General features: G+C 38.3%; 1 protein-coding gene across 1 annotated transcript in view; it reads right to left on the minus strand.

Moving 5' to 3' along the window:
• Positions 1-17,366, minus strand: part of PTPRQ (protein tyrosine phosphatase receptor type Q) — a 102,623-nt gene that overhangs the window by 40,308 nt on the left and 44,949 nt on the right. Inside the window, exons 25-35 of the mRNA XM_033161627.1 lie at positions 17,255-17,356; positions 15,433-15,553; positions 13,886-14,046; positions 12,821-12,966; positions 10,584-10,752; positions 8,589-8,882; positions 7,550-7,825; positions 6,801-6,952; positions 5,825-5,966; positions 5,019-5,291; positions 1,707-2,033 (exon numbers count right to left, since the gene is read on the minus strand). Of these exons, the coding sequence (XP_033017518.1) occupies positions 1,707-2,033; positions 5,019-5,291; positions 5,825-5,966; positions 6,801-6,952; positions 7,550-7,825; positions 8,589-8,882; positions 10,584-10,752; positions 12,821-12,966; positions 13,886-14,046; positions 15,433-15,553; positions 17,255-17,356 (2,163 nt within the window). The remainder of the gene's footprint in view (positions 1-1,706; positions 2,034-5,018; positions 5,292-5,824; positions 5,967-6,800; positions 6,953-7,549; positions 7,826-8,588; positions 8,883-10,583; positions 10,753-12,820; positions 12,967-13,885; positions 14,047-15,432; positions 15,554-17,254; positions 17,357-17,366) is intronic.

Raw genomic sequence — 17,366 nt, forward strand, 5'->3', positions numbered from 1 at the left:
AGGTTCAAGCCGGGTTGAATGTTATCTTAAGAATGCAAAGCAAGACACAGCCATTGTTCCTAGGGTTACTAACTTGGAATGGAGGTAGAGTTCATGTGCCCTTAGCATTTTGTGAAAAGCAGAAAAGCACGCAAAGCTCACTGACTACATAACAGAGAAAGCTTTGCTGCACATAAACCGACTTCAAAGTAACCAGTGCCTAAAGGGGACAGAGCCCCAATCTTTAATAGCTATTACAAAGAGGGAATTTCAGTACGGTCAGGTTTTCTCACAATTCTATGACAAGCTGCAGCTGTCAAAAATTCTCCTTTTCTGAACCAAAGTTATGGTTTAATATCATGGTAACGGCAAAGTTTGATTCTTTAGAAAACAGATCCCATTGCAAAGTGGACTTGTATAATTTATCAGCAATGCAATAACACTGCCATCAAACTATTTTATGAGACAGAAAGACAGTTCCTAAGAGGACAATCTATAAAACAGAAGGCTGAGTACTCTATCTAACTATGGGAGCAAAACTAGCATTGGTGACTATTTAACAGTAAGTATCATTATCCTTAAATAGTTACCTCTGTGTAAACATGTATTGAATCTTTCCAAAATTACTAATGTTTTTAAAACGTAAGAAAATCAATTTTAACTTTACTATGCAATTGTCGCAGACATAGCATGCATGAGCTGAACCCTGCACTTTCTACTTTGTAATCGTACCATGGCCACAGTCTTGAATATCCAACTGATATTGAATGATAGAACCCCCCAAATGCCTTTTAAAATTCACTCTATCCAAAAAGCAATTTCACCGTTTGGTATGAGCTTTTAAAAGGGAAGTTACTGTTAGTGCTTGTGAAATTTTAAAGCTTAGTGTACAAAATCCCCAAATTAAACAACTGCTAAAATAGTAGATTATTGGGCCAAACAGTGACTTGATTGTTTTGGATTTTTCTAGCTAATGTTTCCTTGAAAAACTCCTAAGAGAGGATTGCTGAGCACACACACAGACAAAACACCTTGCCATTTTCTATAGGGGGGAATGTGAAATATGTTTCCCCTCTTATTTTAAACAATTTATACAGTCTGAAAATATCTAGATTCAGCAGCTGCTTTGGATAATGACCACAACAAGCAGCTGTTAAGATCTACAAGTGAGACTTTTTTCTCAGAATTGCTGACTACCAGTACATTCTCCTGCATATTTCTTCAGAGAATTGGGAATGGTTAAGTTAGTTAAAAAAATTAAATCTTCCAATTACACCAAGCTTGTATGTAATAAATGTTCACTAATATCAACTGTACATTATGTTTATACTTTGAATATGGACTTCCATTATTTTGCTAATGTTTTTAGGTGGAAAAAACTGCTAACTTCAATGCAATATAATTGCTGTCAGACCCTCTTCCTTTTTCATGACTATTGTATACAGTATACTGTATGCTTAATTCCTGACATATGCAGCACTTAGGCATTCCTGAGGATGTAAGTGGATATAATTGAATAATACAAATTCTTACAGGCAATGGATGTTTAACAATGCCTATATACTTGATTGCATTTTATATTTGAATATCCAGAGAGACACATCGGGGTACCATTGATAAATTCAAGGTAGCTGTATCATCAACCGTGCATGGTTTGAATTATTCCAGACCTTTATAGATTTGATGTCCATGTAAAACTAAGAGGTATGATAGTCATTCTTACTTACAGCCAGGAAGAGTTTGTGTAGAAATCCATGGTGAAGAGGTGCCAAAACCAGCATTCGTACTAGCAGAAACTCTAAATCTATACCATCTGAATTTTTTCAGGTCATAGACTGTTTCCTCTGACAAAGTGCCAACAGTATATGAATATTGCTCCTGCTCATATTCAGTACATTCAGCAGCTTCCCAGTTGTTGCAATGGATAGATCGTAACTGCGCAGTAATCTTGTAGTTTTGAAAGTAGCCCAAGATAGTAACTGGCATTCTCCATCTCAAGGTCACACTTGTTGATTGTATGCTTGAAAACGAAATATCTCTGGGAGCGCTGGGCGCTAAAAATAATTTTTGAAATGTTATGTACCACACGTTGCAGTAAGCAATCAATAGCTTGTGCTTATTGTTGAAAACAGGGTTATGCTAAACACAACTGCAGTTAAAGATGGTTTAATTGTTTCTCTCTATAAACTGGTAATGATTTGTGTGTTTTCAGAATGATATACATTGGCACACATAAGGGATATTTCCCCTTAAAATCTTTCTGAAAACATTCAATATCATTAAGACAAACTAGAGCTAAGTTGTGGGTTTTTTCATCCTTTAAAGGGTCCTTGACATTTCTAGAGGTCATTGGAGATTTATGGTCTTAGTTACATTTGTGTTACAAAAGAATACTTGATGAATAGATGCTGGGACCTTTAGGTGGACTGATGAAAAATGTTTGTCCATACCAGATGATTCATGAATGTGAACTTCGTTGGCATAAGAATATTAATAAAGTGATCATTACCGAATCACGATGGCTGGGTCATGTTTATAAATTTTGAGTAAGCTGCAGGATTACACTAGCAAGCATTCAAACTAGGAACATCTGTAGATTAAAAAAAACATTTCTTCTTTGGGTTGGGGTTGATAAGTGTGGAAGAACAATTATCTGCTTCCTTGAACAAAAGAAATTTCAAAACTGTTCATATCTGTAACCTTAGAGCATAATTGTTTTGAAATTGTCTAATATGTTGCATATAACACTTTATCAAAGATGTTACATCACTAAAGGTCAGTATTAGGCCATTTCAGTTGCCTGGTGTATCTATCTCAAGTAGTTAGTTTTGTATAAACTGTATGTGATATTTATATAGAGAAAAGCTAAATTTGGAATACAATTCACATGCAAGTTAATTTAAGTCCAAGAACCTCTGTGTATGTCAAAGAACACAAACAGCCAGCCATAGCAGGAACTTTGCCACACTTTGGGCATCTACAACAAGAGCCTCCATGACCACAAAGTCACGTGTCCCCCTGAAGCATCAAATTGAACCCCACAGCAGCAACATATATTGCGGTTCAGGACTGAACTGTTACTAGGAAATAAGACCCACTGAATACAATGGTACTTATTTCTGTAAAAGCCTTATTAAGTACACATCTAGGGAATTCATAAAACAGTATGGAAGTACAGATGTACATGAAGACTTTGAGCACATGAGGGCAGATCAACATTCACAGAGGAATATGTGAACAAATGTACTTCCTTCCCTGGAATAGACTGGGTTGTATGTATTTCTTACATTGTGAACCAGACCTCAGGAGGGCTAGATACATTTTTAAAGACTGCATTATCAATATGGTAGTTTAAAGGAGTCACAAAAGAACCCCAGTTAAAAGATAGCCAGGACAAAAATAAGTTTGCTAAATACTCCTTTTTCCTACCAAAGCTTTCCTTGAATATAATATTCATAAAATGCCTCTCCTCAAAGCAGAAAAAACTTTGTATAATTGGAATATTTGTCTTAAATCCTTCTTTGCTCAATTGCCTTAATGTGATTGCCTATTTGCTGTTTTTATACATATCACGAATGTTAGGTTTATCACAACTTATTCAGTTTAACATGGATTGTGGAGAAAATGATTAGGATATTAGGGTGCGGTATCTAGATTAACTGCAATATGTACTTTACCAAAGCATGAATTTGAGGGCCGTTTGCTTCCTTTTATAGAAAGGGAGTATACAAAGACTATATGCAAAAATGTTTTTATTATTTAGAACTGAATAGAGCTGCAACCTTCAATGGAAGTACACAGTTTATCAGGCCATGACTTGGGAATCTGGAAGGAATGGAAAGGGCACGAGTATGTTGGCTGCATTCAGACCATGTTTTTAAATATAACATTTTCAAATTGTTATAAAAAAATAAAATTCAGTGGATGCAACAAGAAAACAGCAGCAATGTTGCAAATGCAACCAACATACCCAGCAGGTTAAGGCTGCCATTAAAGCAGTAAGGCACTGGATCCAATGGTGCCTTTCTGTTCATGGAAGAGGTGAAGCAATTTCCACAACTTTCCCAACTGCTCTGCAGTCCCTTGCACCAGTTCCCACACTTTTCCAGAGAGCCTCCCACACAAACTTTGGAGTGTGTGTGTATGCGAGTACCGAAATCATTAAAGGCATGGACCAATACAAAAGAGATTTACCTAGCACCTAAATCTCATTACATGTCATTACTGACATGTGATCAACATACGTAAGGGTTATATAGGGCCTCAAACTGTGAACTCCACCTGAACCCCTGTGACCAGGGCTTCAGCACCTGACTTCATAAGCACTTCACTCCAGTAAGAGTTGAACTCTCCACCTTTCGTGAGAAATGTTCATGCTCTGCAACACCCAGGGGCCAGTACAGAGATCATTTGGGCTCTGCCCATTGCTTAAAACAATCAAACAGTACTTCCAGAGCTGTTCAGAGATTTTCCAATGAGGCAGTGAACCTAATTTGATTTCACTTGGTGTCAAAAATAAATGCTTTGGCAGTGACTCAGTGTTGGCCGTGTGTCTGTGACTAACATAGACCACCATAAATAAGAAGCTGAGAACAACTATAAAACTGTTTCCATTCCTAATCACAAGTCTCCAGTTTCAAGTGGCAGCAACTCAACAGAAAACAATTCATGTGAACATATATTTAAGAATATGTTGACCTAATAATGACCATTTTCTTCTTGTTGTTACTCCTGGCATTCAGGCCAGAATACGCTTATTTGAAAATAAGTGTCACTGCTTTCAATAAAATACTGACTTTCCAGTAAATTCATTAAAACAGAAAATCATAATTAACACAGCAGAAATCTAAATTATTTTCATAATGTGGCTTTGCTCCTTTTACCACACTTCTAACAATATCCTAGTTCTCAGTCCGTGAATTCGCAAGAATATCCTCTTGAGATATGAGAAACAAATTCATGGATTGGGATAGCCTAGTAAATGTGAGTAGGGAAATATTATTTACATCAAGTGCAATTTTAACCACAAGAATCGTTACCTGTTTCTGGAAATGTGCTGGCATTGCATAGCTGCTCTTTTCCATCCCCGGCAGCTGTCACAGCCTGTATTTTAAACTGGTAAGAGGTATTTGATAACAAGTCTCTGAAAGTATGCACTGTTTCATTATCAGAAGACAAGATTGTTGAATTCTTTCCAAATGTTATGATGTAATGGGTAATAATCCCATTTGTCTTCAAAGGAGGGTCCCACTGCACTAGGACTGACTGCCAACTGGTTGCAGTACATTGGATATTCTGGACAATATCTGGAGCTTCAAAGAGAAACATGCACCATAGGTTAACATTCCTACAAAACTGAAAGGGCAGTTGCATGAGAGTATACTTCAGTACGAGCATGGTAATGTTACAAGCAAGGGCAAGCATTCCAGCCATTTGAGATGACAGCATAACAAGGGCACTTGATGAGAGAGCTGTCAAGGGAAGGCCTTGGTTTAGCACTGTGCTGCAATGCAAAGAGAAAGAGGGACAATAGATTTCCACAAATGGGTTTCAGTAAGCAACAGCTGGGTTAATGACAGCTTTCATGAATTTTGTTGCACAAGGGACAAGGACCTCAACTAAGATGCCTGCTTACAGAGAGTTCTCCCAGTCCATCTGATGTAGGAAACTGAAGGAAGCCAAAGTTGACAAGTTCAGAGACAGTATTGCTCCTATGACAGACTACTACCTGGTAGGAGAGGTAAAAGTCCTAAACCAACTTCTGAAAGTGAACTTGCCCTGGATTCCCCCATAATTTAAGGTTTCTTAAGTGGGCAGGGGAAAAAAACCCAAATAGTATAGCTACCTGATTCCATTGTGGTCAGCTGAACAAGATTACTGAATTGATTGCCATTTCCAACTTTTGTGAATGCCGAAACTCTGATGAAGTAAGTGCTGAACGGTTCTAGTCCAAGAATATTAGCTTCATTGTGTGAACCTGAAATGTTCTTAGATGAAGAAAGCAATTACTATAAAATTGCTATTTTTGCAAGATTTTCCACAGATATGAAAACAGAGACATGTTGCACCTTAAAGACTAACAAATTAAACATGGCATTAGCTTTCATGAACTAGAGTCCATTTTGTTAGATGACTGACATGTTAGGCTCAGTTGGCTGGGTATATATGGAATTGTAGAGGGGGAAATGGAAACAGCGGGGTCAAATCACAATTAAATGCCATAAGTACAGCCAGTGACAATTCAATTTAAGGACCATTCACAACAGCAATAACTGGCATCATCCTAGTACTGCTAAGTTCATTCACATCAAGGGGATGGGCAGGGCCTTGTGGACTATATTCACAGGCCGGGTGGGTGCAATCAGTCCCATGGGCCAAAGCTTCCCCACTGCTTGTTTATCTAGTCTATCCCTCCCTCTAAATTCTTAAGGCGTGACATACAAGCTGGATGAAATGTTATTGTAAAGTATAAACTAACCCAATTCACCACTGGTCATACAGATATAGGCAAGTCTGTAAAGGCACAAATTATGGAAACGAGAAGTGTCCAGGTTAAAAACTAGCCTTCCTTGATTTTCTTTGTACAACTTCCTTAAATTCACAAAGGGCATATGAACAATTTAAAGCGAATCCAAGAAATTGGGAGCACTTTCCTTTCAAAAATTTCTTGTATGAAATCTATAAACTCCTTTTTATAGTGGGCATAATTCAGAGTAGTTTTGAGGTCTTATTTCCTAGTAACAGTTCAGTCCTGAACCGCAATATACATCTTAATTAATAATATTAATTATACATATGAATATAACATTAGGGTTACAAACCTGATAAAATGTAGTTTGACTGCGGTTATCCAAAATGTTAAAAACATATCTTTGAATAACACCATTTGGTTGAGGGCTTGGATTCCATTTCAGCCATACAGAGTTAGACGTGTAATTGGCAATTGTCAGGTTCTCAGGAGGAGCCAGTGGAACTATGAAAAAAAACATCATTTAACTGTAACACTGCATGTCCTACCTGTACATACGGATATTTTGTAAAAGCAATTCACTTAGAGATTTCTCATGCATTCATTTAACATCTTTCAGACCAATATGGCAATGCTATTAGTTCTATTAGGATAATTGTTCTTTCAACCTGTTTTATATGTTTTTCAGAGATGTACGTTTCTGTAAAGAGTAAATGTCCCATCACATAAAAGTAAGAACACAGGATGCTGCCCCTCATACAAAGTATAAGCACAAGTATTAGCTCAATATTGTTTACACAGGTTGGCATCAGGTCTCTGGGGTTTCAGACCGGTGTCTCCCTCATCCATACTTGGAGATTCCAAGGAATGAAATTGGGACCTCCTGCATGCAAAGTTGATGCTATACCACTGAGCTATGGTGACCATCCCCCCTCCCACCGCCCTAAACAGACTGAACTGTTCTTTCAACTTGTCTATGTTTAGAAGAAGATCCTACTTCAATAATTAAGATAACAAAACCTTGTCTAAAGTAAAAAAGATATTAACATTCAACTCAGTTTGTGTCTAATGATCATGCTGACTCCTAAACTAATTACTCACCAGACTCATCTGTGAAGAACATCAAAACAGTGGATGGGCCGAGCCCTTTTCCAGTTCTTGCAGATACATAAAAACTATAGAGTACAAATGGTGAAAGATCTTCTAAAACAACTGAGTTATTGATAGTTGTGAAAGAATCATTTCGTTCTAGTCCGTGCAGCTTTAACACATAGCTTATTATGATGCCATTTGCCTGGGCTGGAGGATCCCAGGATAACATGACTGAGGTAGACGAAAGGTTTTTATACGAAGTCATAATTGGTGCAGATTCTGGAACTGCATCAATAGATAAAGGGGGGAAATATTAAACTGCTGAAAAAACTTTATGGTGAAGTCTCTAATAAGCATCTCCACACACACACACACACACACACACACACACACACACTTTTTTTCTTTCATTATCTAAATGCAGAATTGCAGCACACATTAGATAACAGTAATGGCATGCCCATTCTTTTCTTAACCACCTACAATTAATTCAGTTTAAAGTGATTAATATAATTTCATGAGACAATATTACAGTGATTTTTTTAAATTAACATTTTGCTAAACAGAGGCTGGACATCTTGGCAAACACCACAGGACAACACCATAGGATACAGCACCATACATAAGCTAACTTGCAAATTAGCATGCAGACCAATCTGTTCTGAAGTAAGCCCATGTCACTTACTTCCACACAGAAATCCAAGCTTAATTTACACACTTTCACCAAAAATTAGGTGTACAGTGCTGTGCTTTTCCTATAACCTTACACTGAATGGATATGTTAGACATGCAAAATTGTACCCAGGCCTTGAAAAATCCCAGTTATGAGACTTCAACATCACAACAGCTTTGAACTTGGCTTATCTTTTTACCTCATTCCTAGGTTTTGATTCTGCAGAAATTGTTTTCCATCACTTTTTAACCTTCTTTATATTGTGTTGTACAGAAAGGCCATAGTCCTCACAGAAGTACTCCAAGTCACACATTGCCCATGCCTGGACAAACCCAATATTTAAGGAACAACAACAAAACAAAGTATGGAACATACCATCTTCTTCAGTTCTGATGTGCAGACTAGCAGTGTGCATTTCAGACACTCCGTTTTCTGTTGCTGGAGTGATTTTTAGAAGATAACTGGTATATTTTTCCAGTTTACGAAGAACCACATTTGTATCATTCAAAGTCAGTAACAGAATCTCATGGTCCGTTTGCGCATCCTGCATTGTCAGTGAAACCTTGTAGAAGACCATTCCATTAGGTTGGGCTGGGGGCATCCAGCTTATATTTACAGCAGTGGAAGAAATGTTTTGATAGGCCAGCTGTTCCACAGGTCCATCTGGCACTAGAGCACAAATTAAACAAAAGTTAAAGGGTCTGTATGCACTCTGTTCTCTTATACTTACATGTGGCTATACATAAGCACTAAGGATGGAAGTAATTCACATTGGTTTCAACCTGAAATGTTCCGGATTACTGATACTTAACTCATTTTTTGAAAAGAAAATTGCTTCTTTAAACATAAAAAACACCTCTAGTCTTCTGTGTTAAAAGTAAGCACATGCTATATATTCAGTGTATGTGGATATGTTCCTTAGCCAAAGCATGCTAAAGGTAGAGTATAACATTGTTCAAAGCTCCCTCGTGTTCAAAACAAAACATGTCCCCATGTATAGAAACCAGCATGCTTGGGAGTAAGTTTCTTGTTTAGTCTTCTCTCTTTCCAGCAGCCAGGAAGCTTTGTATATCAGAGACCATATCATCCTTCACACACAATTGCAAATGCTAGAAATTGGAAAATGTACACCATGTAACTCATATAGTCCGGATGTTACAGAGCTTTTATTGAGTTTAAGCAGATGGTTTTATTTTTGCTTTATATTCCCTCATCTAACAAGGATTAAATATAGATTTCTTGGGGGATCAATTTGGTAATGAAGGCTTATTAAACAATCTCATTAAAATGCAAAACGATGGTTGGTGAGGCAAGTGCCTTTATATCCTCTGATTCTTATGCGTCTTTAGATGGAAGTAAGTCCACTGATTTCACTAAGACTTGCTCCCAGGATAGAGATCACACCTTATACTGAAAACTGAGTTTTAGCATTCCACTAATAATTATAATTATTAGAATGTCAAATAGAATTTCAGAGATAAATCCCAAAGGTTAAAAACCCAGATATGTGACTATAAGAGACATGGGTGGCGCTGTGGTCTAAACCACAGAGCCTAGAGCTTGCCGATCAGAAGGTCGGCGGTTCGAATCCCCGCGACAGGGTGAGCTCCCGTTGCTCTGTCCCAGCTCCTGCCCACCTAGCAGTTTGAAAGCACATCAAAGTGCAAGTAGATAAATAGGTACCGCTCAGGAGGGAAGGTAAACAGCGTTTCCGTGCGCTGCTCTGGTTCACCAGAAGCGGCTTAGTCATGCTGGCCTGGCCACATGACCCGGAAGCTATCTGCGGACAAATGCCAGCTCCCTTGGCCTATAAAGCGAGATGAGTGCCGCAACCCCAGAGTCATCCGTGACTGGACCTTTACCTTTATGGGACTATGAATAAATAAAAACAATCTGCCTACACCTGTTTTATTAAAAACTGAAAACGGAAAGAAGCTACACTCCCAGGAGCAATAATAATGAGAAAACTTTGCACCTCCTTAAGTCTAAACAGGGGCATAGAGACTGTTATGTCTGAGGAGGACAAGGAAGAAACAAATATAATTGTGAAATGGGTGGAGACTAGTATTAGCTATAAAAAGGTGCACTGTAGAATACAGGAGACTGGTCCATTGATAACAAGGTGGTCTGTTAAAAATAGTGAATTCAGATACAACTTAAAACTGATGATTGTACATCTAGCTGGATCTCTGGTGGGAGGAATGTCATAAATCCTGGGACAGAGAAATAGCCATATGAATAGATGCCTTTTAAAAGGACACAAAATGTGGTAGCATCACTACCATATTGCAATCCTGCTAACTCCTTCCCAAGCAGAATAATTTCTACAAGTTTTACAAAATATATTTTGATTTTTTTTTAAATGCATACCATCTTGATCTGTGTACACATGTATGATTTCACTGGTTTGGTTTCCATTTCCAAAGGCTGTGCTTGCAGTTAACCAAAGTGTGTAGTGGCTCCATTTTGCCAAGTTGCTTAATACCGCAGACAAAGTTGCATTGTCAACACCACTGTCAAGAGCATAACTGGTAAAATTCTGGGCAGAGGTAGGGGGAAAATATTTACACAAAAAAGCACAATTAAAACCAAACTAGTAAAAAACCAACCCAGTTGCCATGTAACACTAAGTGAAACCATGGTTAAGTTTAAATGTGCAAACTCATTATAAAAATCACAACAGTTCTGTTTTCCCTGGTTCTCCTGCTGCAATACTACTTGGAGCAAATTACTGCCTGGTATGCCTGGAATAAGACAAACTACAAGCCTCAGTTCTGATATAATGCTAAGCAAAACCACAATTTAGCTTCAGGTACCACAATAGGGATGTGGGTGGCACTGTGGGTTAAACCACAGAGCCTAGGGCTTGCCGATCAGAAGGTCGGCGGTTTGAATCCCTGTGATGGGGTGAGCTCCCGTTGCTTGGTCCCTATTCCTGCCAACCTTGCAGTTTGAAAGCATGTCAAGTGCAAATAGATAAATAGGTACCACTCCAGTGGGGGAAGGTAAACAGAGTTTCCGTGTGCTGCTCTGGTTTGCCAGAAGCGGCTTAGTCATGCTGGCCACATGACCCGGATGAGCGCTGCAACCCCAGAGTCATCCACGACTGGAACTAACAGTCAAGGGTCCCTTTACCTTTACCTTTACCACAATAGCAGGATGATGTGATGAGCAGCATAGCAGCCATGATTTTTTATTGAGAGTACACATACACACTTGTGTGTATTGGTGTATTGTGTGTATTGGTTTAGTTTTAGTGTGTATTGGTTTTGTTTTAGTTGCAAACTGGGCCAAGATAAGGATTTTTTTAAAAAAAAATATTTATTTATTTGATATTAAACAAGGAACTAGAGCCTTAGCTAAGCAAGAAACTAAGATATTTAAAACTATGTAAAATTACCTATATTTGTAAACCTTTAGATAACAAACTACATCCAGTGGCTATCTTTATTGAGCAAATGAAATTATATCAAGCACTACAGCAGTAATGACACTAAAGCTTTTAATAATAAATATAATTTCTATTTCTAAGCATACAAAAGGTTAGGTTTTAGCTATGTTCTTCATACAGCCACTAGAGGGGGCTTTGCTTATACTAAAACGGTAATGAAAGTGAACCTTAAATTCCATAGTTTAACGAGTGTACTGTATTAAGTTCAGAGGTATTGTAATGGCATGGAAACAAAGAGTCAAACTTCAGCAGTTTTCAGTGAAACTTTGGGTAGGTAGATGTGTAAGGATGTGTGCACTCATAAGCCTGTTTCTGTTTCATACTGTGATATGGGCTCATTCTGAGGGCTGTTTAAAATTAATATGAAACTACTCCTCATACATATGGTAAAAAGGTAAAGGTAAAGGTAACGAGGCTGCATATTGTATTTGTGCTTGGTTTTCCAGTTGCACAGCCATGGAGAGGAAGGTACTCCAGAAGGTCATAACCACAGCCCAAAAGATTATTGGTCATCCTCTCCCATCTTTGGAAGAACTATACAGTTCCCGCTGCCTTAAAAAAGTAAACAATATTTTACAGGATCCATCTCATCTGGGATACAGTCTTTTTGCACCACTGCCTTCGGGCAAGAGATGTAGAACAATTAAAGCAAGAACAAATAGATTAAAAAATAGTTTCTACCCCAGAGCTATAACCATCTTAAATGCTGTAACCAGATAATATGACCTTGGAGAGTTGTGATGGGTGTGTATGTATGTGCATGTGTGGCTGAAAATGTTTTTTTTTGGTCTTGTTTTTATGGGAGGGCATTCAATTTCATTGCACTTGTACAACGTTGTACTTGTACAATGACAATAAAGAAATCTTATCTTATCTTATCTTAAAGGGACCATTAGGTCCAGTCGAGGATGAGTCTGGGGTTGCAGCGCTCATCTCGCTTTATTGGCCGAGGGAGCCAGTGTACAGCTTCCGGATCATGTGGCCAGCATGTCTAAGCTACTTCTGGCAAAACCAGAGTAGCACATGGAAACGCCATTTACCTTCCCGCCGGAGTGGTACCTATTTATCTACTTGGTGGTTATGAACAAATTTACAAAACAATTAATTCAATCTTTGCCATGGAAATTCAGGGAAAAGAAAAACAACTGAAATTTACCTGCATGAAAGTGTCTGAATCATTTTTGTAGTAAATCGAATAAAACTGTATATCTCCATTGGGCTTTTGAGGAGGATTCCAGAAGATTCGTACTGATGAAGAAGTAAGGTTTTTATACCACACATTTTTAGGTGGGTCACTTGGAGCTGAAAAACATGTTTACGTTTACCTTTTGTACGAGCCATTTTGGCATGTAATTGCTGCACAAATGAATCAATAATACAACACAGTTGATTTTCCTGGCCTGCAAAATTGGGGGAGGGGGAGATTTCACACTGTGCAAAATTTATTCATAATTTTTGAATTCAGACTCATCCTCTAGGTAAGACATATAATGTGGGCAAATGGTGGTAGACAAGAACCAACAGTACAAATGCTATCTGGAAACACATTTGAAAGACTGACAGATATTTGGTAAAAATTCGGTTCATATTAAAGGTTTAGGTTCTAAGAGAACACATCCGAAAAAGTATTTTTAATCATTGTTTGAAAAATTATGAATTGTAGTTTCCTAGCCACATCATTTTAGTCAACATGTATTTCCCACTCCCAACCCCATTTTAGTCTATGAAGGGAAAGCAAACTCAGAGGAGGCAAGACTGATCACCCCCCCCCCCCGCGCGTGAAGAGAAACAATATGATGAAACTGTTCCTTTATTTGATTGGAATAAGATTTCAGTTTCTGAATGCACATGACTTGAACAGAACTGAAATGCTGTGAATGAGTGGAAAGAATCATGTTCTTTTTAGGAGGTACTTATTTACACATAGCATCTATTACCAAATTATTTCACTTGTCTTAGGTGATTTGGACACATAAGATTTATTTACTGCATACTGATGGGATCATTCTCAATAGTAAATCAAATACTTCATTTCATTGTTTACTTGCAATAAGGTTTACTTTTTAACATTATTGTCTGTATACTGAACAATGAATGATGTCTTCCAGGTGATCGATAATAAAAGCTAAAAAGTCAATAAGAACAACCAACAAGAAAAGTCAAAGGAAAAGCAGCAACAACCAGATTACAAAATTAAATTATGGCAACAACGTACTCTTACCTCCTTCAGACGTAGTGAAGCTGATCATGTCACTCTTTATATTTCCATCTCCAAATCTGGTACTTGCTGTTACATAAACACTATATTCCATCTTATTTTCAAGATCTGTGATGTCTAATGAGGTTTCTGTGACATTAATGCTTCTTCTTGAAATTATATTCCTAAATGCATTAAATGAAATGTCTAGATCACTGATGTTGTCCATAAACACATCTGAAGTTTAAACAGGAAGTGATGTTAACCATTTGATTTTTCTGTCTGGTAGATAGAGGGTGGGTGATGATCCAGACTGGAACCGTTGTCATGAAGGGAGAGGGAATTTAACCTTTTGCCCCAACCAGTCAATAGCTGTTGCAGGGCTGAGCCACCATCCTAAAAGCGCCAGCGCCGAAGCTTTACTGGACAAGGCTGAGGAAGGTCAAGGTTGTGTGGAATGCTCTGCAGTGGAGCCAATCCAGAACTCCTGCAACAATATCCATGGAGCCCCAACCTTGCAGTCACCCCAAACACCTGAAGGAGCATCTCCAACCCCATCGTTCAGCCTGGACACTGAGATCCAGCTCCAAGGGCCTTCTGGCGGTTCCCTTGGTGAAAGAAGAGAAGTTACAGGGAACCAGGCAAAGGGCCTTCTCGGCAGTCATGCGCTCCTTGTGGAATGCCCTCCCATAAGATGTCAAGGAGATAAATAACTATACATCTGAAGGCAGCCCTGCATCGGGAGGTTTTTAATGTTTGATGTTTTATTAAGTTTCAATATGTGTTAGAAGCCACACAAAGTGGCTGGGGCAACCCAGCCAGATGGGCAGGGTATAAATAATAAAATAATTATTTTCATTATCCAGATAAACTACAGAAGCAGCAGGGTCAGAAGGGTGACTCTGCCTCATCCCTCTGGCCACTGCTGATCACACATATGGTGTGAATCATCCATCTTTTGTGGCTGCTATTTGACACTGGCAATTCTCCTTTTGGGGCAGCTGGCATATGTGTGTAGTATGGGGGCAGAGAAGGGTCTGAATTGTGACTACAGTGAGGGGAAAGGGTTTAATCTCCCTATGCCATGGTTCCAATCTGGAATACATTCAAATAAACAAGGGCCATCTATTTATGAGATTATATGGCAATGCATACCCTTTTTGTCCATCATTGCCAATCAACGCAGATGTTATTAGGCTATGTGGACTATTGGTCTGACTCAGTGTAAGGCAGCTTTTGATGTCAACGTATGACCATCACTTGCACTATTGTTGCACAGAGTGTAGCAGCTTGGATGGCAAAAACGTCTTGTTTTTGAAAACTGTCATCCAAAATTACTTCAAGAATCTAGCAAGCACTGGCCTGCAAAATGTGTAAAAGCTGCAGAAACCTCAGCTTTAATTCATAAAGGTCTAGTTGTTTAAAGTGATGAGCTAGAATTCATGCATAACAAATGCATCAACAAATTCATGCATAACAAATGCATCAACAAGTGCAAAGAGTTAAAAAAAAAACCACCTTAAAATTTCTGGTAGGTGACAGATTCTTATTTATCTCTAGAAAAATCTTACCAGACATAAACTGTGTAATAGAGGATAATTCCATTTGGCTCCAGTGGTGGTTGCCATGACAACTTCACAATGACACCAGACAACTGTTTTACTGTGAGCAATCGTGGAGGAGAGCTAGGAGCTTAAAGAGAGGACACAATATCATGTTAAATACAATTTCAGCGATAAATAAATAAAAAATCTTAAAATGGCATTTTATCCATATAAATTAGCGTTTAAAGGAGGGTATTTGGTTCGAGGTGTTTTGTCTTTGTTTTGCAGTGAGATAATAAGGGACAATTTTGCCTGCTGCTGTTAAGACATCTGTTTCCGTAATTCAATAGAAAACAGCATTTCCTAAGAAAACAGAGCAATGGGTGTGTCACTGTGATTCACCTATTTTCCAAGTGCATTGTTGCAATTATTTCCTTGGAATAGAAATATTAACTTTATAGCTGTGAACGCATGTAAACTAGAGTAAAATAGTTCCTTTGAGAAACAAAGGAACTAGAAATAATTATATTAGCTCCAAAGGATGGGGAAATTGCTGAGCATCTTATTGGTGGAAGGTTAAAATTTGGAACAGCATGAAGCATGTTTATTTATAAACCCCATTAAATTTCAAAAGAGTCAAAGGTTAAACGTTATGTAGACTCAAGAGAATTAAAACTCAACCTGATCAAGACAGTGGTAAAACTATACAGTAAGACGATATAACAATGAAAAAAATTAGGTGTAGCTCATTGGCAGTGCATGTGAGATACACACACACACACACTTATTCCTGGTCTTGTAAGCCCTATTCATGTGTTATGCATGGATTGCGCCATGTTGCTGGTTCCAGTCTCAACATCACATTAGCATCGCTCCAACATCTGCCTAGGAGTTCCTTTAGAGCAGGCATGGCCAAACTTGCCCCTCCAGCTGTTTTGGGACTACAACTCCCATCATCCCTAGCTAACAGGACCAGTGGTCAGGGATGATGGGAATTGTAGTCCCAAAACAGTTGGAGGGCCAAGTTTGGCCATGCCTGCTTTAGAGATAGCCAAGTTCAACATGTAGATGTTGAGAGGACAGGCAGGGTTAGCCCAGATCACACAAGGGTGATCCTGTTCCTACTCCAACAAATGAGTGCCCTATTTGTGTTTAACTTACAAACAAAACTTTTTTTTGTAAAAAGAGGAGTTTTGTAGAACTGGAAAAGATCTCTATCTAAGATTCAGAAGACCAACGCCTAGCCAGTTCTGGACCCATTTGTCTGATTCAGTATAAAGTAACAACAACAAAGGTTGATCCTTTCAACTCATCCAGTGGTCTTTAACAATTTTATCTTAAGTTTTAGTATGTGTTGAGAAACAACAACAGCAACAGCAATAGGTGATGAAAACTTCGTCAGAAACAGAAATATTAACATTTAATTGTGTTTATTTTAACTCACACAAAACAGCATCGTGTTCCAAAATTTCAGGTCATAGTGTAATCATGCATGCAAATTGGAAACATGATCACAACTATGAGAAATATGTGGTGCATTTGGTCTGATGTTCAGAACAGTCTTGCAAGAAAGAACACCCTCAACATTTTTGTTTGTTTGTCACAGTACTGCTTTCTTTACTATGTAACTGAATTATGGCTAGATGATAATTTTTTGAAATTAGCAAATGCCAACATAACTGCCTCTTTTTCCATCCCGCACAGAAGTTTGACTACAGTCCCCCCGCCCCCAGCAATTGGATTTTTTTTTTAGGTACAACATTCCGTGCCTTCAGTCCTGCTTAGCCAATTGATGTTAAAGATGTCAGCTGCATAAAACACTGTAATTAGACAATGATAGAAAGCTTACCATCTTCATCAGTCAATATGTGCAATGGAGCACTGCGAGGACCTTCACCCTTTATAGTGCTTGAAGATACTTCAACAATATATCTTGTATATATTTTTAAGCCTAAATAAAT

The sequence above is a fragment of the Lacerta agilis genome, chromosome 10, assembly GCF_009819535.1.
Source record: "Lacerta agilis isolate rLacAgi1 chromosome 10, rLacAgi1.pri, whole genome shotgun sequence".
In the NCBI taxonomy this organism is placed as follows: Eukaryota; Metazoa; Chordata; class Lepidosauria; order Squamata; family Lacertidae; genus Lacerta; species Lacerta agilis.